The 21573-nt window shown below is 38.3% G+C and overlaps 1 protein-coding gene across 1 annotated transcript in view; it reads right to left on the reverse strand.

Annotated features, from left to right (window-relative positions):
• SHQ1 (SHQ1, H/ACA ribonucleoprotein assembly factor) overlaps positions 1–21573 on the reverse strand; it is a 98067-nt gene that overhangs the window by 38632 nt on the left and 37862 nt on the right. The window contains exons 9-10 of the mRNA XM_040246379.1: positions 21321–21444; positions 3252–3372 (exon numbers count right to left, since the gene is read on the reverse strand). Of these exons, the coding sequence (XP_040102313.1) occupies positions 3252–3372; positions 21321–21444 (245 nt within the window). The remainder of the gene's footprint in view (positions 1–3251; positions 3373–21320; positions 21445–21573) is intronic.

Raw genomic sequence — 21573 nt, forward strand, 5'->3', positions numbered from 1 at the left:
AGCTTTTCCACTCCAGCTTATACTGCTGCTGCTGCTGCTAAGTCACTTCAGTCGTGTCCGACTCTGTGCGACCCCATAGACGGCAGCCCACCAGGCTCCCCTGTCCCTGGGATTCTCCAGGCAAGAACACTGGAGTGGGTTGCCATTTCCTTCTCCAATGCAGGAAAGTGAAAAGTGAAAGTGAAGTCGCTCAGTCGTGTCCAACCCTTAGCGACCCCATGGACTGCAGCCTACCAGGCTCCTCCATCTATGGGATTTTCCAGGCAAGAGTACTGGAGTGGGGTGCCATTGCCTTCTCTGCCAGCTTATACTAAAGAGTGTAAAATGCTAAACTTTCAGTAGGTCAGAACTACCAGTGCTACTGGTGAGCACAGCCCACTAGAAGGAAATCAGGGGAAAGGCAAAATCTTATATAACTAAAATGTAACTAAAAATTTCAATAAACATAGGTTAGAGCTGATTTACAGTTTGGTTGAGGGGGAAAAAAAAGAAGTGTTCCTTCAACTGGCTCTATGAGGTACCATTCAATTCAACTGAAATTTACTGTGCTCACAAGGGACTGTAATGGGCACTGATAGGTGCTTATTCACAAGGATTTTAAAATTTTAGAGGAAGAAAGAGATATGCACCTAAATTACTACAATGAGAGGCAGACACAATGTGTGCCCAAGTGATCTCTAAGCCAAGTGCTATGGGAACATCCCTGAGGAAGACAGATAAATTCTTAATCCCTCTTCCTAAAGGAAAAGCCCTTTACAGGAAAGGTTCCCTCTTCACTCTCCACCCCACCCCATATCATGGACAGAGACAACGGCTTGTCTAGGTGGTATATCTGGGAAAACATGCACCCTGGAGCCAGAAGACCTGAGATTATCATAGACATATCTCTTATAAGATATATGACCTCAAGCAAACCACCTCTGCATGCTGCTACCCAGGGTGTGTTTGCTGTAGGAGCCACCACACTCGAAACTTCCAGTGAAGCTTACGATGAAGGATAGCATGAAGCATTTTTTAGAAAAGTAATGTGCAGAGTCTATAACTCGAAATAAAAACACACGAGCTTCAGTTTTTAAGACCTGCAAGTGTGCTCTACAGGACACAAATGTCACAAGGAAAACTAACTATGAAGCACTAAAGCAAAACCTCATGGTAACTGTTGTCCTAATTTCATTAATTCACCGTAAGAATGACTTTGCTGCCCATATTCCAGTAAGTTTTTGCCAAGGTAAATGTCTGACTGTAAAAATGGAATGCTAGTCAGAATGTAGCACTTGTCTGGTACTTCAAATAAAATTTTATACAGTCATTATTAAAAATAAAAAACATCAACTAAAGACTAAGGAAAATGCAGAACTATTTTAATACATAAAAATAAGGCACTAGATTTCACTAACAAATTGTTTGGAAAAGAAATGAGATATAAAGTGAAAAATTAAGTAAGAAATTAGTTATGAAAATTATGGACATTTACCATAGTATTATTAATTCAAAGTTCATAATTAAGATGATACTAGAAAGCTCAATTATCCTGTTTGAAAAATTAAGAATGAAATGAGAAATTTTAATTAAAATTCAGTTCTCTTATTTCAAGGGGGAGGGGAAAATAGTTAAAACATAACACACAAAGTGAAAACCACACAGTCTACTTAGAGAAAGGGACGTTACAGTCAAATGGTAAAGTTGAAAGTTTCTTTTCCAAAGCAACTTCAAGAATTCCTGTTGGTTTCTCTCTTCTATTCTGCTCCCTATACATTAACATCTTTTTAAAAATTACTGTCACCATAACAATGACAAGGAGCCTCAGAATGTTAATTGATTTCCTGCAACTTAAAACAAAGGGAAAAACTTTTAAAGCCAAAGAAAGTCCTATTAATCCCCACATCAACTTGAGGGCATTACACTCTTCTGCTTCAATGAAATAAGATCTCTCTAGTCAATAAAGAATGCCACAAACAGAGCAAGGAGGCACTCTCAGAAATGGGATCCTAGCATAAACTTCAATGCTCATTACATGCTTATAAAATCCTCACCCTGAAAGAAAAAAGAAAAACCTAAACCCTCACAAATAGACTATTTCAATTTAATTTTATTATGAAAACAACGGGAAATGGCAGCAGGGTATTTGATAAGCTCAATTAGCAGAAGGATCAAATGAAGTGATGACATACCATTATGACCTCAGGGGTTAAAGATGCAATTTTCCATCTGGTGAAATCTAGATTTCTACTTCGAATGCTGACACCACCTGCTGTATGCTATTAGGCATTATCTTGAGCAGTCCCTAAGCATTTTGCTTATAACAGGTACAGCCTCAAGTTTTTTTTCTTACGTCACTCTGCAATATAATTGCTTCCCCATGAACAGAAATCAAAAATAAATTCTATATAATGGCTTGTTCAAAACAGGCATTAAAAGCCATCCTAACGCATTCATTTACCATTCACAGTAATAGTAAAAATATTATCATTTTTCTTCTAAGTCACAAATGATATTATGCCATTATTTTCTATAGCACCTAAGAATTATTCCAATCAAAGGCTCTTTTTGTATGTTCTCAATTAACAGTCTCCTACTACTAAAATGGATATTTTGGGCATGTCTGATAAGAATCAGGTCTATAGAACATTCTTAACAAAATGAAAATTCATTGTATTTTTAAACTTGATAAGCTTCCTTGAGTGAGACAATGGTAAACAATTAAAAATTTTTTTTTACATACCAAGTTCAAGGAGCTCATTTCTTAGTGTTCAGACCCTTAGATACACTTAATTAGGCTCTGAAAGTTGTTCTTATACTCTGAATAAAGGATTCCATTCGCCAGTGATTAACCAAAGAGGGCACAGTTATTTTCATTAGATCTGATTAGGTCTCTATCCTGTCATGTTACACATTTGCTAGCACACACACTCACATTCACACTCCCCTATAAATAAACTACAGACACAGGTTCAGATAGACCAGTCTTGCGATTTCATTGGGAACACTCAATAGTGTAACAGTGAATAGTCACAACTGTTTAACATTTATTTTCCAAGCTATTACTAATTTTTTCTAGAAAACTTCACCTTTCTGTCATCTGCACCTCCTCTCTAAGCAACTTCACCAAGTACCCCATGTTGATCTAGTACTTCTCAAGTACTTGGTAGGTGTACAGGCTTCTCCCTCATTAAAACTAATCCTCCAGGTTATTTTGCTTTCTTCAGTGTTCCAGAAATGGGAGCATGTAGCACACATAACTCAAAACTTACTTGGCTTTCTGAATCCACACACAGTAGTCTGAGATGTAGAGATCATTTAGAATATAAGCTGGGTCATTTTCCTGAAAAATTTTGTGAATGTCCAGTAGACACTTTAAAACTGCACTTTTCCCTAAAAGGAAATTGAAAAAAATAAAATTATCCTCAAGAAAAAAGATCTGATTTTTTTAACTGAGAAATTCACATACTGAGGAGTAACACATGTATAGCAGCTCAGAGTTTTAATCATTTTAAAATATTTTTCATATTCTTTTATTGCAGGATATCATATCAATATCATTAACTTCAAACCTCTTTATTTCTTTCCTGAAGAATTATAGAAAAATCTTTATACTCTATCGTTATAGTCGATTAATTACAGTTACCATAAAAACACCATAAGATATGACAAGGTACATTAAATAACAAGGAGAGAAGTTATCATGAGTAAATGAATATTTAAATGTATCATAGCTTTAATTAGATAATGTTTCTCTAATTCAAGCTTTCAAAATACCATGGAAAATTATATTTTCAAATGTCTCTATTTCTTAAATCAATATTGTTTGTCAAGGAATTACCTAGAACAAACTTAAATTTTTCCACCTTAAAGAACTGAAGAAAACTCAGACTGAAAAATATAAAATATCATAACTCTACTTCAAAAACAAACTGACAAAATCACTTGGAAAAAAGGCATCAAGTATCAAAGTCTTGTCCAACTTAATTACTTCTTCCTGTTTGTTCAGTTCCATTCAGTTCAGTCACTCAGTTGTGTCCAACTCTTTGCGACCCCATGAACCGCAGCACGCCAGGCCTCCCTGGCCATCATCAGCTCCAGGAGTTTAATCAAACTCATGTCCATTGAGTTGGTGATACTATCCAACCATCTCATCCTCTGTCATCCCCTTCTCCTCCAGCCCTCTATCTTTCCCAGCATCAGGGTCTTTTCAAATGAGTCAGTTCTTCACATCAGGTGGCCAAAGTATTGGAGTTTCAGCTTCAACATCTGTCCTTCCGATGAATATTCAGTCCTGACCAGGACTGGTTGGATCTTCTTGCTGTCCAAGGGATTCTCAAGAGTCTTCTTGAACACCACAGTTCAAAAGCATCAATTCTTCGGTGCTCAGCTTTCTTTATAGTCCAACTCTCACATCCATACATGACTACTGGAAAAACCACAGCTTTGACTAGACAGACCTTTGTTGACAAAGTAATGTCTCTGCTTTTTAATATGCTGTCTAGGTTGGTCATAACTTTTCTTCCAAGGAGCAAGCGTCATTTAATTTCATGGCTGCAGCAACCATCTGCAGTGGTTTTGGAGTCCCAAAAAATAAAAGTCTGTCACTGTTTCCCCATCTATTTGCCATGAAGTGATGGGACCTGATGCCATGATCTTAGCTTTCTGAATGTTGAGTTTTAAGCCAGCTTTTTCACTCTCCTCTTTCACTTTCATCAGAGGCTCTTTAGTTCTTCTTTGCTTTCTGCCATCAAGGTGATGTCATCTGCATATCTGAGGTTATTGATATTTCTCCCAGAAATCTTGATTCCAGCTTGTGCTTCATCCAGTCCAGCATTTCTCATGATGTACTCTGCGTATAAGTTAAATAAGCAGGGTGACAATATACAGCCTTGACGTACTCCTTTTCCTGTTTGGAACCAGTCTGGTTCCACATCTGGTTCTCACTGTTGCTTCTTGACCTGCATACAGATTTCTCAGGAAGCAGGTCAGGTGGTTTGGTATTCCCATCTCTTTAAGAATTGTCCACAGTTTGTTGTGATCCACACAGTGAAAGGCTTTGGCATAGTCAAGAAAGCAGAAATAGATGTTTTTCTGGAACTCTCTTGCTTTTTCGATGATCCAACGGATGTTGGCAATTTGATCTCTGGTTTCTCTGCCTTTTCTAAATCCTGATTGTTAAATGAAGCTAATTTTAACCCAAACCCAAACCTACAAAAGGAACCTTTCACAACTCAACAACAAGAAATTTATCAACTATAAGGCAAATTACTAAATCTACAGTAGTAGCACTTCCTTTGATCTGTGAAATACAGCATTTTCAGTTTAATTGCTTTATTCCTATCTTTATAGTCCTAAAACATGAAAATACTGTCTACTGATTTCATGAAAACACTGGATGTGCTTTCACTGACATTTCCCAACTGACTTTTAGACATGATAAAAGCTTCATGAGCTACCTAATAACACCTCAAGATGCCAAAATTGCAGCCACTAAATTTTTAGCAGAATTAACCCTAGAAACTAAGCTTCGAGAGAGCAGGGACTTCTATTTTTTTCAGTGGTTAATCCTCAGTACCTAGAACAGAACCCCATAGCAGCAGATTTTTTATTTAAGTATTTTAATGATGAATGAATGACACAGTAATCGCCTGCTTTGTTGTTGTTTAGTTGCTAAGTCATATCCAACTCTTTTGTGACCCCATGGACTGTAGCCCACCAGGCTCCTCTGACCATGGGATTTCCCAGGGAAGAATACTGGCATGGGTTACTATTTCCTTCTCCAAGGGATCTTCCCCCAGGGATAAAACCTGTATCTCCTGCATTGGCAGGCAGGTTCTTTACCACCAGCCACCAATCACCTGCGTAAACCCCTGCAATTTCGTCAATCACCTAGCCTCACACACCAAGCCCTGATGATTTTTCTCTGGAAATGTCTCTCAGAGCTACCCTTTCTCCACTACTTCCCAACAACCCATCCTCACTCATCCTAGATTATAAATTCTTCTGTATCCCTCAGATGGCAGACTCTCTCCTGTCAAGCCCTCTCATACATTTTGATGCACTGTTTTCAAGTGGTTCCCTGCACTTGCTTGGACCAATCTGTGGCTTGATTGATTCCCCACATCTGGAAGGCCTTTACTTTTTCACTCCACCTAGTAGAATCCTAGCCTGCCTTCACAGCTCAGTTCAAGTCTTCCTCCTTTGGGAGGCCTGGACTGACTTCCCCAGGTATCACAGTTATTGACTCAACCCTGCAAAGGAGAGAAGTGGAAAGAAAACACAGTTGATTCTCCCCATAACCTTCCTTGCTCATTTCAAAGAAAGAGAAACTGAGGCTCAAGGACCGTAAGATACAGTGCCCTTGAGTGGAGGATCTAAATTCTTATCGTACTGACTCCAGAAGCTACCCACTGTGCTCTGCTACCCATGCGTTCTTGGCCCATTTGGTTATATCACATTTTTATTATTCAATAGTTAAGTGGGTACTAAATTCAAAACAGAGACCATGTCTTTTTCAAAAATGTTCACGATTTATGTGGCTTCCTTATATGCAAAGGGAAAGAATGTCAACAAACACTTCACTGCTCAATGGGTTAAGAGAAATAAAGACTTAGAAGACCTAAAACTACATTTGGTTAAGTCAAGGTCTTTGTGTCTTATCCAAGTGGCCCAGGGTTACTGTATCTAATAAGGAGTGTGGATCTCCATCTCCCCACCACCACAGACCTATTTTAATTACAAAGTAGGTAACCTTGAAGGCTAAGTTTGAAGATAGGAGGAAGGAACCCAATCATAATTCACAGAACTGATGAAACCAAGTTAGCCATGTTATTCAAACAGGAAAAAATCAAGGGAGAACTAATGAAACTATGAGAATTTTGGGAAACAGTTTAAATTGCAACAGAGAAAAAAACTTTCAGTGTAAGCATATGCCAAGTTCTTACTTTCCCTCCCTCTCGTGTTTGGGGGGTCGGGATGGGGACACGGAGTTTTATGACAATTACTAACTTAAAGGTTTCAGAGTCAACCAAAAAAACATTCACTTGAAGCTTACATAAGCTCCTCTACGGCATGATGCCCCAGAATACTGCCTCTCAATACGACATGCCCTACTAATACAAGAGAGTTAATAGAAAATGCAGGATTTGGAGCTAGGTTGCCTCAGATGGTAAAGAATTTGCCTGCAGTGCAGAAGACCCAGGTTTAACCCCTGGGACAGGAAGATCCCCTGGAGAAGGGAATGGCAACCCACTCCAGTATTCTTGCCTGGAGAATTACATGGACAGAGGAGCCTGACGGGCTACAGTCCACAGGATTGCAGAGTCAGACACGACTGAGCAACTAACACTTTCTTTTTTCTCATAGAAAATAATTCAGTGAGTGAAGAAAAGGGGTAGGTATGCCAGCTTGGAGGATGGCATATAAAGGAGCAGAGACTTAAAATGGGGTGGGTCAGGGGAACAACAGAAAGAGACCATTTAGATGGAGCGATAGTTCTAGTAAGGAAACAGGCGGAGTAAACAGATGAGTTTGGCAGAAGTGAGACTGTGACAAGGAGAGAATATGAAGGTGATCAGGCAGGACTGTGGGGACAAGACCTAAAGGTAACTGGGCAGTAGTGATAAAAGACCCTACACACCAGAGATTTTCTGAAAAAGAATGTGGAATTAAGGTCACATGTTTAATGAGAATTCATTGCAACCATTACCTAATGAAATTATAGGAGCTCTCTTCCACTTGCTAGATGGGATTGTTGATTCACAAATCACTGAATAAAGCAAATTAAATAATTTTTTTTAAAGAAATTTCCTAGTTTCATTTAACAGACATGCCTAAAGTGAGGTTGCCCCTTGCTAGGGGCCACAGGCAAGTGCAAATCTTCCAGTTATCACAAAATAATAATGATAGCAATGACCAAAGAAATCAACTTTAAAAATTTAAAGTGAAGTTACACTGTACTTATGTTCCGATCTCTATTCTCTCTCTTTTTTTTTAAAGACAAATACACATGGGAAAAAATCTTAAGCATGAACACACTCATATTTCTATAGTCACTGAACAAATATGTGGGAGTCTGATGTGTGTTGGGCATTGTTTCACACATGGGATTACAGTTGTTTATTTTTCTTTAAACTTTCCCCTATTTCTTTTTAAATATAGTTCATAATTACTTTAATTTTATAGTTCATAACTATGTATAATCTTATTGCAATAAGAGCAAATTCTACAGAGATTTACATGCCAATCACATTAGGCATTACTAGGACATTCAAAAACTAGCTCATATATTGATGTACCTCATATATGGATGCAACTTCACTGATCTTGTAAGTTTGAGTTTTTTTTACAGCTTAAGATTATTTGCTATTTTACATGCAGCAGTATTCTTAAAGGCAATAGAGCCCTGGATATTCTCTTGAAGCAGAACCCACTGAGGGACACCATGACGACTTGAACTCCCACTGCTCAAAGCTATCATGGCATCTCCATTGACACAGAAATAACTTTCCCCTATTTTCAAAATTCTCCACAATAAACATTTAGTAATTTACCAAAATTCAGATATTCCTGACTACATAGCTAACCCTTGAAATACTGACAAAGAATGTTAAAATTTTTTAATTCCTATTTCAATCTTCTTTATCTTGTATTTTGGAACAATAGACAAGCAACATTTGGATCAGGTGATTCTAGAAAATCACGTGTGAGGCAGTTTTAGGCATTCTTTCAAAGTTATGTTTTCATTGTAAGTCTTATTCAAACTATTTTTGCAGTGTGCTATGTGACAAATAAGCTAAAAGGCAACTAGGCTACTGGCAGCTGACACTCTAGAACCAAAAGCACATTAAAACCATCCTGCCCCCAACAATGTATACTGTTACTCCAAGGATATATTTGATCCCGTTTATTCCTACTAAATCACCATAGGTGGACTGCAGCATCATAGCCAAGAAGCTTGGGAAGCATGCACTTTTTTTTCTTCTCTTTTTTACATCTCTTACACTGACTGCTCTTTCTCTCAAGTTGCCAAACACTTATCCGAGAGCTATGAGCAAAGGATAAAGCTGGTCCATCTTCAGACTGTCACACGACCAGTGGCTATAAGGGGACTCAATGTACCTGCCTCCTGTGGGGCTGTAGCTAGTCATGGGCTAGTTACACAACATATGGAGCTAAAAAATTGTTCAGGCCTAAATCCAAAAGAATCATTTCTGCTGCAAGGCACTGCAGATGAGTGACCATTTTCCACCAGTTCACTGCCTGGCCTGGAGCACGAAAAAGCAGGTACCTTGCATAGTAACCACAGTAACTAATTTCATTGCAGTGATACACTAACAGACCTCTCCGAAGAGTTAGGGATTCTCTATGCTCGCCTGGTCCTCAGTGAAGCCAACTCTTTCCATGGAGGAAAGACTTTTGACACCAAGATTTCTCTAAGAGTTTTAAATCAGTGAAGGGACTTCAAAACTAGAAATATGGCACATAAATGGACAAGTTCCATGCATGTTTCACTTCTGGGAAAATGACTATCTAATGACAACAGAGAAACACAACACCACCACCAACAAACACATGATGGTAACAATCAGGTGGGCAGTAAACAGTATTTAACACAGTCTCTGGCTATGCATTCTCCAGCTTTCCTTTAACGGGAATGTAAACTAAGAACAATATGCTTTCCTGTTCTGGACAGATGTGGCATCTCAGGTTAACACACCTTAAACCAGAGACAAGATTGAACTGTTCTAAGTTAGAAACCATTGGCTATCTGAGATCCTCCTATTAGCTGACCAGGTTTGACCATAATCATTCAGTGACAGGCCAGCTCATGGTTGAAGGCTCTTAAGAAATGGCTCCCATCTCTAGGAGATTAGAAGAATAGTGGATATTTTTTACTGGGTAAAAGCCAGCATAGAAAAAATAATATAAATTGCTAACTCTATACAGTAAGAGCAGAATTTCTTTTCAACTCTTGGTACATTATAGCTATGATATGACTGTGGTTTTCTGGGTATAGTTCTGTCCTTTAAAGTTTGGAACCATACACAACAAGAAGCCAAAAAGAGTAAAGGAGAAAGAAATGGTGATTCAAAACATCTGAAGGAAAGCACTGGTTGGCCTTCATTTGTAAGAGCATCTCAAAATAAAACCCAGCATGACTATCATCTTAAAATGAGTAACTTAGTAGAGGCCTGGCTAGAATTCTGGGATTTTGATGAGACCATATTATGAGGAGGGATAACTTATGAATTATCTTTAACATTGATTTTCAGAGATCACTGGGCCATAAAAAGGGATGACAGAAGAACTATATCAAAGTAATCAAAATGAAGAGAATCAAAGTGTGGGAATTTGCTTCAATAGCAGGCCCTGTTAGAAAGTAGCATAAAGTCCCTAACAACACAAACATGAGTTAGTTTAACTTTATGAAAGCTTCTCAATCTATTTAGTATTTTATCCTTAACTTCTTCAGATGCCATTTAAGCTCTTACACTTTTGAGTTGCAATAAAGAAACACATATTGGAAGCAATGACAGTTGTTATTTCAAGCACAAATTTACAGCCTTAAATCAATTTTTAGATGCCTTTTTGTTATTAAAATTACACATATTATCTGTATAGCCACAAATGAAATCAGCACAAAGCAAACATATACTTTGTAAATGTTCCCTTTGCCTAGAAAGCACAAACCTCAACCCAAATCTAATTTCCCATCAAGTCTCAATGTGGGCCATGCTTCCTTAAGAATTTCTGCCAACTAACTGCCCAACCCTACCCTCCTCCACCCAAGCTAGGTTGGGTTCTTTCAAAATGCCTGTCACACTGTCTGTTAATTAACAGCTACCCACCAAGTACTCTCTATATACTGCATCATTTAACCCTACTAGTTTGGTTGCTTTCTTGCTCATTTCATAAAAGAGGAAACTGAGGCTCAACTGAAGGTGTTAGCCAAGAACACAGCTAGGAAACAACAGCCATGATGAACATAGGTATGTCTGCGTCCCAGCCACCATATAGTACATAGTGTCACTATTTATCACCTTTGTGGCAAACCTCTTGATGGGAAAGAACACAGCTTTTCATTTGTCTTCCAGGGTCTAAAACAATGTCTGGCAAATAGTAGGATCGTGTTCAGTAAAGGCAGCTTGCTAATGTAACCCAGAGTACACAAAACTTAAGTTTAAAACCACTTGGTCAGATTGCTCAGTTAACTTGTACTAGTTATAACACCTTTGTGATCTGTACCCAAAAGTCAAGGTGTCCTGACAGATGTGTGGTACACAACATGTTTGCCTTCCCTTTTTATTTCTATTCCCAACAAGAAAAGGATGTAGCTGTGCCAAATTTCTTGTACCACCACACCATCTGAAGTTCAAATAATGAATTTAACCCAAGGCTGCTTTTTGCCTTTTCTGCTCTAACAATCTCTGCTAGATTCGCTGGTTTGAAAGGACAGCCTTGACAGTCACTCTATCCTCCTCTTTAAGTCACCTGTCAAAGCCAGCAGTTGTGTCAGTGTAGAAATACATGGCCTGATGTCATCAAAATTACATAATGGCAGCATGACTAATTTCCATTTCTTTAGACAGTTAAGAGTGAGGCATCCAAGTTCAAGGTAAAACATTAAAAAAAAAAAAATCCACACAGTAAGTATAAAAGTAGACAGGTCAAGAAGCTGAACATGCTTGGAAAAAAAGCTCTTAGAACAGCTGCGATCTAGATCTGAATTTTTTAAAAAATCCATAAGCATCTAAAACTTCTTAATTATGCAGATAAAACTGCATTTCAACTATTCTGTCATGAATATGGCATGGATCTCAATGCCTGGTAGCTCAATTTAAAATAAACTCTTTGTATTGCTGCTTTAATTAATATTATACTTCATTTTTCCCAGTAGATATTAGTATGAAAAGTTCTGACTTTTTTTTTTTTTTTTTGCAGTTAGCTTAGTTTCAAATTGGGAAAACTGGGACTGGACATGCAGTCAGAGAGAAGAAATATACAGGAAGAAAGACAACCGGATTTCTCAAATGGCGTGTAAATGGGAAGAACAAACCCGGTCTGACCAGATTTACAAGTCCCTTTTGGTGACATTAGAAAATTAAGCAGAAAGAGAGGTAAGGCATCTGGGTTTTGTTGTGTTTGGATTTTCTAAGGTTTCTGGTCATAGTCATTTAGAGAATACAGGACCTCTACCTCCTCCCTATACCTCATCTTGGAACCTACACTGGGATGAGACTGAACCTAAAGTGTGATGGAAGGAACAGACACCTGGTACAAGGCGTCACTGCAGCTGAACATGGGCTTGCTAAGTCGCTTCGGTCGTGTCTGACTTTCTGAGACCCCATGGACATAGCCCGCCAGGCTTCTCTGTCCATGAGATTTCCAAGCAAGAATACTGGAGTGGGTTGCCATGTTGTCCTCCGGGGGATCCTCCCAACCCAGGAATTGAACCTGTGTCTCCCGCCGTTCCTGCGTTGCAGGAAGAATGGGTCCATCTCATCCTACAGGGGGAGAGAAACATGACAGGATGCCTATCAACACTGGCCACTATTTAGGATGGAAGGCAGCCAAAGACCTTGGCTCACTTGGAAAGGGCTCTCCTCCAACCCCAAATACAGCTGATCTTTGAACAATAACAGGGTTAATCTGGCCTTCGTATCTACAGTTTCACCCATCCACAGATTCAACCAACCATGGACAGTGGGGCGCTACAGTATTTTCTACTGAAGAAAAAAATTCACCTGTAAGAGGACCTGAAAACATCAGTTGCTCAGTCGCGTCTGACTGTTTGCAACCCCAAGGACTGTAGCCCACCAAGCTCCTCCATCCATGGACTTCTCCAGGAAAGAAAACTGGAGTGGGTAGCCATTCCCTTCATCAGGGGATCTTCCCAACCCAGGGATCAAACCTGGGTCTTCCACACTGCAGACAGATTCTTTACTGTCTGAGCCACCAAGGAAGCCCAGAAAAGGACCTGCCCACGTTCAAAGTCAAGTTTGTTCAAGGGTCAACTTCATATGTACTTATAGCAAGGGGGGGCAAATGTTTTCTCTAAAGAGCTGGAGAGTATATATTTTGCTTTGCAGGCCACATGATCTGTTGCAACTACTCAACTCTGCCATTATATCACAAAAGCAGCCATAAACAACACCCCAGTGAATGAGGACGACTATGTTCCAATAAAGCTTCGTTTATGGGCACTAAAATTTGAAGTTCATATAATTTATGTGTGTCATGAAATGCTATTTTTGTTTTGATTTTTTTCAACATTTGAAGATGTTAAGATATTATCTTAAGGGACTATTTCTCCTTTATATATTGTAAATACTTACATTTTGTACTTTTGTCTTATCATTCCTGTTACACAATAAACTCAAGAGCCAAAGCCAAGTCATATATATCCTCATAATTCTTTCCTGATTCTCTTTTAATGTCTTGCACAGAGAAGGGATTTGATTTGTCTCTGTTGAATAAATATCTGCTTGCTTGTTATTTTTCAGTATTAATTTCTATTTAAAGGAACCCTAAATTGCAAAAATATAATTCTTCCATGATTTCCAGATAACATACAAGTATTTATTATTCAGTATACTTCATCTGGGCTTCCTTGGTAGCTCAGACAGTAAAGAATCTGCCTGCAACGTGGGAGACCTGCGTTTGATCCCTGAGTTGCGAAGATACCCTGGAGGAGGACATGGCAACCCACTCCAGCATTTTCTCCTGGAGAATCCCATGGACAGAGGAGCCTGGGGGACTACAGTCCATGAGGTCACAAAGTGTCAGACAAAACTGAATGACTAAGCACAGCACAGCACATACTTCATTTAGGTCTCAATATTACCATGCCACAGGACTTTCACTCTCCAGGGTAAATAAAATATTTTCTCTTTGTTCTTCCAAATTTGTCTTAAATATATACATTTTTCTACCTTTATCCTCTTAAAGAAAGTAAGTTTATGGTTACTTCCTTAAAAATTCAGATTAAAAAAAAATCTCAAAATTGACTTTAGATTTATTAAAAGAGGCACTAAACACAGAATTTTTTTAAGCCATAATATCAAACCACGTAACTAACCTCCTGGGGTTCTTTTCCATTGCTCAGATCAGAAACTGTAGAAATTAACAAAAACTCTTATATAAATAGTATAGGAAACACCATGTAGATTTAAATTTAAATACTTAAAAGATCAGCAGTGTATCTTGAGCTATTACCCACCCATAAGATACTTTAAGTGATTTTTTGGGGGGAGTAGAATAACCATAAGATCTTAATCAGTTATGGCAATTAAAAGCAATTTATTATTTGTAAACCATACAGGAAATGCTGCCCCCTAAAGAAAATTCTTGGATTAGGAAATGGCAACCCACTCCAGTATTCTTGCCTGGAGAATCCCAGGGACAGAGGAGCCTGGTGGGCTGATATCTATGGGGTCATACAGAGTCGAACACAACTGAAGCGACTTAGCAGAGAATATTTTAAGAGAACAAAGAATGCTTTATACAAATGTAATGTGGCAATTTCCAGGCAAGCAATCTAAAAAAATTTCAGTGATTAACAATATTTAATGATTAATAAGATACTTAGAGGAAATATGTGTCTGTGGAGTTGATCAGATTTTATTTTCTTCCCTTTAATGTTCATGCTCATATACAATACCCTTCCATACAAAAGTATATGTATAAACCCCAAAATGCTGTGAGGATAAATAATATAGATAGGCAGTAAGAATGTGCCAATTTAAGATTGGGAACGCAGATTTAGACTCTGAGGAAGCGATGGAAGTAAAAGAAGTTTGCTCTGCCTTGTGGACAAATCCCAGAAGAGCAAGGCAGAAGACCAGCACACTGGGACTTCCAGGGGAATCCTACACTCTCCTTCACATGTTCCAGCTGCAGTTCACACTCTCCAGGGCTCCAAAGTCCCTCCTTTCTTAGGCTGGTTGGCATATAAGGAAGCAGTCAGCAAAAGCAGATACCGACACAACTTCAAATATCTGGTCTGAATTCCATGCTATTGAAATTGACTGAAAGTACTACAGTTGTTCCATTCTTCAAAATGTTTTAACTGTGACAGGGAACTGACTAAGAAAGGAAAAGTTCAAGAACAATTTAGAATGAGGAGGGAAACAGAAAGAAATATCGTCTCCTGACTGGAGAGCAGGAGATTAAGTGATCATATTAGGGAAGCAGAGAAATCAATTCTGAAGACCAGTTGACTCAAGCAAAACTGTCAACTAATTTTAGAGGCTGTAGGGTAATAGTGAAGAACAGAGAAACCTGGTGTGCTAAAGTCCATGGGTCGCAAACAGTCGGACACAACTTAGCAACGGAACAACAACGGCAAATCTCAGGGTCAGAGAGCCTATCAATTCCCAAGTTGCACTGATGAAACACATGCTCGTCTATAAACTGTCTCATGCCCCTCACTCACAATATTTAGAATACTTCCCTCCACCCTGCTATGTAATACTACCGGTCCTTCAAGTCCCAACTCAAATCTCTAGTCCTGAATGAAGCTTTCTCTGATCCCTAACGAAACATCACCTCTCCCTGTTTTGAAACCACTCAGTCGGCATTTCCTGTAAGGGGCTTACCACTGTCTACTCTGTCTTTAATGTCTGTGATGGACATCTCAGCTCCCTTATTCATGCAGCTGTTCCCCAAATACAGTCCGTGAACCTAATTCAGCTTTCTGCTGCGCTTCATATGGGCACTTTGTACATAATAAATAGCTTTATAGCAGGTACTGACAAAATACCTACTGAATGAGTAAGTTAACAGATGAACATACTAACCAATGAACAAGTACTTTAGAGCAATGGGAAACTGAGGAGGAGCCGAGAATCAGAAGTCAAACAAGGCAGAAGCTCCTCAGCAAGAAATGACATGTCATACGTGACTTAAAGCTCAGCCAGTTTTCCTGGCTTTATATTATTATCCACTGTACTTCTCCTTTGAACTACTTATTACAAAATGTGATTTTTTAAAAACCTGATAGCTGTGTTATTCCAGGACCCCAACAGAATTTTAAGTTCTCCCAGTGCAAGTCAAGTCCCACCTGCTTACTCCAAGATCTCCAGACCCAGCTCAGCATCTTCGCATAGCAAGTGCTCAATAAATACTTGTTGAATAACCCTCAAAATCATTTCATATAAGGCCCATAAGAAAGAACAATTAAAAGGTCTAATAGTTCTTTTAAATGTCCAGAATTGAGAAGCCACAAAAATTAAGTACAGATAAATGTAGACATCGAAAACTAGTGATTTCACCTTCTAGTTTTCAAGTTAGGATAATTTTTAAAATTCAATAAAAAGAAGCTGGGATCTCTCTGGTAGCCCAGTGGCTAAGACCTCGAGTTCCCAATGCAGGGGACCTGGGTTCGAGTCCTGCTTGGGGAACTAGATCCCACATGCTACAATGCTGCACAGTCTAATTAATTAATTAATTAATTTTAAAAAGAAGCATTTGGATACTGGACTAAAGAGAAATGAAATGCTAAAAACAAACTCATCTTCCAGGTTGCATGAGGTCTCAGAGCTCACATAATATACTTGCCATAGTTCTGTTTCTTAAACAACCATTTGCCTTAAAGGAAAAGATCAGCCCTAAGCCATTTACTATGGCTCTTTTCTTTCACATGGATTGTGCTATTATATCTATTCACAGAAGAGGTTAGTAAAGCAGTCATTTCAGTCATTTCTGAAAAAATGATTAGCCCAATAAGACTACTATGTAAGGGCTATTAATTACATGAAATAATGCCAGCTTTTACTTGGTAACAATAACTAATCGCCAGAAGGCTATTTCTTAGGTTATAGTCTGCCCACAGAACTACCAGACATCAGATCTCAAATGTTCACAGAAGGGTAGGTTTCTTGTTAGACCTAAAACCAAAACAGAACCTGAAATAATAACTTCAAACATGCATTTTTACTAGCCAAAAATTTTATATAATGGTCTGAACAAAGAGTACTATGTTTTCTAAAAGATGGTGAATCAATTTAAATTGAAAATACAGATATATAGGGGTTAAGACTCCAGATTCTTTTTAAAAAATAACTTTTTATAAAAGAAGATCACAACATGTACAAAGAGAAAAAACAGGGTGGAGAACCGCCAAGTACTCATTACCCAGCTTCAGCAAGGACCAACTCATGGCCAGCCTTGTCTCTTCCATACCCTCCCACTTTCCGCCAACCCACTGTGGATTATTGTAAAGTCAATCCCAGTTTCATAAGATTTCCTTTACTGTAACTATTTCAACACTTCAAAAGGCACAGACTTAAGAGTCAGGCGGACCCAGCGTCCAATCCAGGCTCCACCAACTCCTAGCTGAGTGAGCCTGGGAAACTGAACTGAACTTCCCTGAGACTGTCTTCTATCCATGAGATGGAGACTGACACCCCGACTTCTCAGGAAGACAGTGTGGATGTAATGAGGAACTGAGCCTCGCGCTGGCACACAGAAAGGAGTCGCCAAGGTGCTGTGGCTAGAACGATGACTGTGCTAGCACATTAAGACAGGACTCTCTGTGACTCATTTCCAGTGTGGCTCACAAAGGACAAAATAGATATCAAGTATTTCATATTTTAAGAAGGGATGCTTAACCCTCTGTGCTCAACTTGTAAGACACTAGCCAAAAACTTGGTATGTCACCTCTGGACCAATATTCACCTCCAGGAATTTAATCATGGTCCAGAAAATCTCTTCGGATAAGACTGTTGGGGTGCTATGGGGTTTCTACCATCATTCATGAGGAAGGGAAAAAGATGCTCTCTTGTCTCCTGGTTTTTCTTAAACCAAGAGAAAGGGGATTTCTAAGGGGGGACCTTGGAGAGCATAAGATACCTGTCCTGGAAATTGTGGGGCACAAAGACTATTGTCTGACCCAAAACTGATAAAAGGCCCCCATGGAGAAGCAGGAAGGAGCAGCCTGTGGCTGAGTAGAGAGTAGCTCTGGAAGCAAGCAAGGCTCCCACAGCAGGAGAAGGGGCCCCTCCCCACTGCTGGCTTCCCAACCTGAGGCAGGCCCAAGCCAGGGAGGGGAAGATTTATATTTTTAATCAAGTTCAAAGGGAACATTTTAAGTACTGAAATGAGACTTCTCTTATAATCTAAAGCAATATAAAAAGTTATAGAATATTTATCATATAGGATATATGTGTGTGATGTGATATTTATAGGATATATATTCCATCCATAAGCAATAAAAGAAACACTCCACAGAAAGAGCCTGAAGTGGGAACAGGGAGAAAAAATTAAGTTTTTTCCCTTTTACCCCTTGATGTTTAGCCCTTTCAATCTAACAGTTACATTATATGCTCAATAACCATACAAGAATGTGGAAGAATAAAGAATGCCTTTAGAAAGATGAATGAAACACAGATAGTAGAATAAACAGTAAGTTGTATAAACAATGTATATAATCAAGTACTCAACTAGGTCATTTATAAAAACAATAAAATTTCTTAAGACATACTAGAAAATCGCTCTCTTTTAATTCCTTTTTATCATTGATTTTCAGTGAATAATGGCAGCTAAGTGATACTTTCATGAAGGATTCTTCCTACTCTTCTCAAAAGAATGGAGGAAGAAGTAAAAATTGCTAAAGATACAGGAACAGAGGGGGAAGACATGGGATGATCATGTGTCCCAAGATTATAGATTCAGACAGAGGAATTCCACATGCAAGGCCCGATGTTAAGCACTAAAATAACACTTGAAAGGACAAAGTAGGTTTTCTTCTCTTACAAGAATTTGAGTTATACATACAGCAACAGTGAGTCTTCCAGGGGTGGGGAAGGTATAGCAGAGAGAATGTAAAATTGAAAACAGCCAAAGGCCCAGAAAAGAATTTTGTAAGGCCTCTGTGAAGTCAGGTAAAGCAAATTCATGGCTCTTTAAAAACTTAGCTTTCAGTCAATCTGTAGGTTCTGATACCAGCCTTCACATAAGATTTGCATTTCTTCTGGGGAAAGAGTTATTTATTACTTTCAACTATGAAAGCACAACACTGACCTTCAGAATAAAAGTGTGATGGCTTTTTTGATTATAAGTAGGCATGAATTCATTCTTGGAAAACGTTAAATGCCAAACCAGCGATACCTGCACTTAAACTATAAGGTGTCTGAACAACTGAGACTTTTCAATGGTATTAATGACATCCTGGTGTCACCCACCTGTATGAACAAAGGTGTCAACCCTCATCCAGAGCTTGCCATCCCCATAGTTTAGGGCATGAACTCTAGACAACCTAGCTCTCTATTCCAGCACTAACTAGCCACAACCCAAACAAGCCACAGAACATACTGTGCATGGATCATACAGGGTTGGGATTCATTTTCAGCATACTACCTCGGGTTTTCTGTTGTTATCACAACACAGCTGATAAGCCTTTTTTTTGTAGATGGATAATAATCTATTATCTATACTAAAAACTTATAGTCTAAACTTAAGTCTAAATGTTCAATTCCAACCTACTAAAACTGAGGAACTGACTACAGTGTAAGTCAAGGCAATCAAATTTATTTTTGGTTATGAATCACACAACTGATTACTTTTCAAATAAAAACCTGGAGAACTAGATTATTTAGCAGAACAAAATAACAAGAGGGTGTGTGTGTGTGTGTGCGTGTGTGTGTGCGTGCGCACGCATGCACATGCATGCTCATCCGTGCATGTGCACACGCACATGGGGGTTTTGCAAGTTTTCCATCTCAAAGCCATGATATAACAAGAAAATCACAACTGCATTCTCACTGTTTAAATCTATGAATAATGTGTAGATAATCTAGCATGACTTAAACAAGAAATTAACTGTGACATGTACTCAAATTCAACAATCAGTCATTTATAGTAGATTGACTTTTCAAGATAATTTTTGCAGTTCAAAAAAAATATCTTGGGGACTTGCCTGGAGGTCCAGTGGTTAACACTCGCCTTCCAATGAAGGGAGTATGGATTTGATCCCTCGTCAGGGAGCTAGGATCCCACATGCCTCAGGGCCAAAAGACCAAAATATAAAACAAAAGCAATATTGTAACAATTTCCACAAAGACTTTAAAAATGGTCCACACCAAAAATATCTTTAAAAAAGTATCTTAGAAGGTAAAAAGAAAGAATATCCAAAAAAAAAAAAAAAAAAGCAGTGTGTTTCCCCTTGTTAAAGAAGACAGATTCCTCAAAGGCAATAGCTCTTCTGTTCTATAATCAACAATCCTTTAAAATAAAATACTGCTAGTCTAAACCAATAGGATGAACTAAAAGAGATCTGTCATTTAACTATGATTCATTTTTATGATTATTATCTATTTTAAAAGAATCTACTTCAAACATGACTTTTCCCCCCAGGGCGGGAAAACTATGGGTCACACAGAAGTCAAAGAAAAACCTAGATAAATTCTAGGAGGGAGAAAACATTACAGATGTGATTATTCCCATTAAGCCTAATGATATAAAAGAACACAACTTCTTCCTTTCTCCTTCTTAACCTCAAGTCTGAAAACTAAACCTCCAGAAGCACTGTTATCTAAAGACAAACAAATGATGAGATTCCCTAAAAAAAAATTATAAGAAATGACCATAAAGTATACCAAGTGAGTTTTAATAAAAATGTGCCAGAACTAATACATACAAATGGATGTTGTCCCCTTAAAAAAGTAATTACCTTGGAAATTATATACTTATCCAGTGATGCTGTTATAGGTACTTTGGAATTTGTTTCAGAGCTTAGAATTTTCCACATCCTTAAAAATAGCAAACATTTGTCTTTTGGGGTTTCATTTAGCAATAATCAAGAAACCAGAGTAGCTGAACTTTCTCTGGAAAACCTTTCCTCATCTGCCAAATCCAGGTTCTGTGCCCCTCCTAGGACTGTCCTGCCTCCAACAGAGAACTTTTTACTCAGAGATGGAATTGCTTACTTATTTACCATCAGTCACCTTGGCAAAACTGTAAACTTCACAGGAGCAGGGACCTTATTTATTATTTTACTCACAACCCTAAAATAATACCTAGAAAATTACAGGCATCTGTATGATACAGAAATACTGAATGATACAATCTACTAAATACAAGATGTTTTGGAACACTGTCTGTATTTACCCTCCCCACTCCTCTCTGAAAACAGCACCACACCTGTCTGTATGATTATATACCTATATAGAGAGACAATTACTTTATATAATACCTGAGAGGAAGAGAGTGTTTGGATTGGATGATTTTCATTATTTATTTTTGTAAAGGAAGAAAAGCAAAAATCAATGACTACATCCTCACAGACTAAAAACATTTAACTTTACACTCTCAAATTTGCAAGCATAATAACATCTTACCTAGCTGCAATATCTTTATAGTGTCTCTGTAGGATTTCATCACCAGCTGAAAATGGCGGTACAGTGGATAACACAAAACTCTTCTTCCAAAAGACACCAGGATTTCATGAATGTTAGTCCAAGTCTGTGAAGTATCATTTACATGAATAATCATTTCCATATTACACAAAACAAAAGCACACAACAAAATGTAAAACTATTCTCAATTAAAAACCAAGTCTGAGTCAACATGAAGCCAAGTGGAAGATAAATA

This window comes from Oryx dammah, unplaced genomic scaffold (genome assembly GCF_014754425.2).
Source record: "Oryx dammah isolate SB20612 unplaced genomic scaffold, SCBI_Odam_1.1 HiC_scaffold_9, whole genome shotgun sequence".
NCBI classification, from domain to species: Eukaryota; Metazoa; Chordata; class Mammalia; order Artiodactyla; family Bovidae; genus Oryx; species Oryx dammah.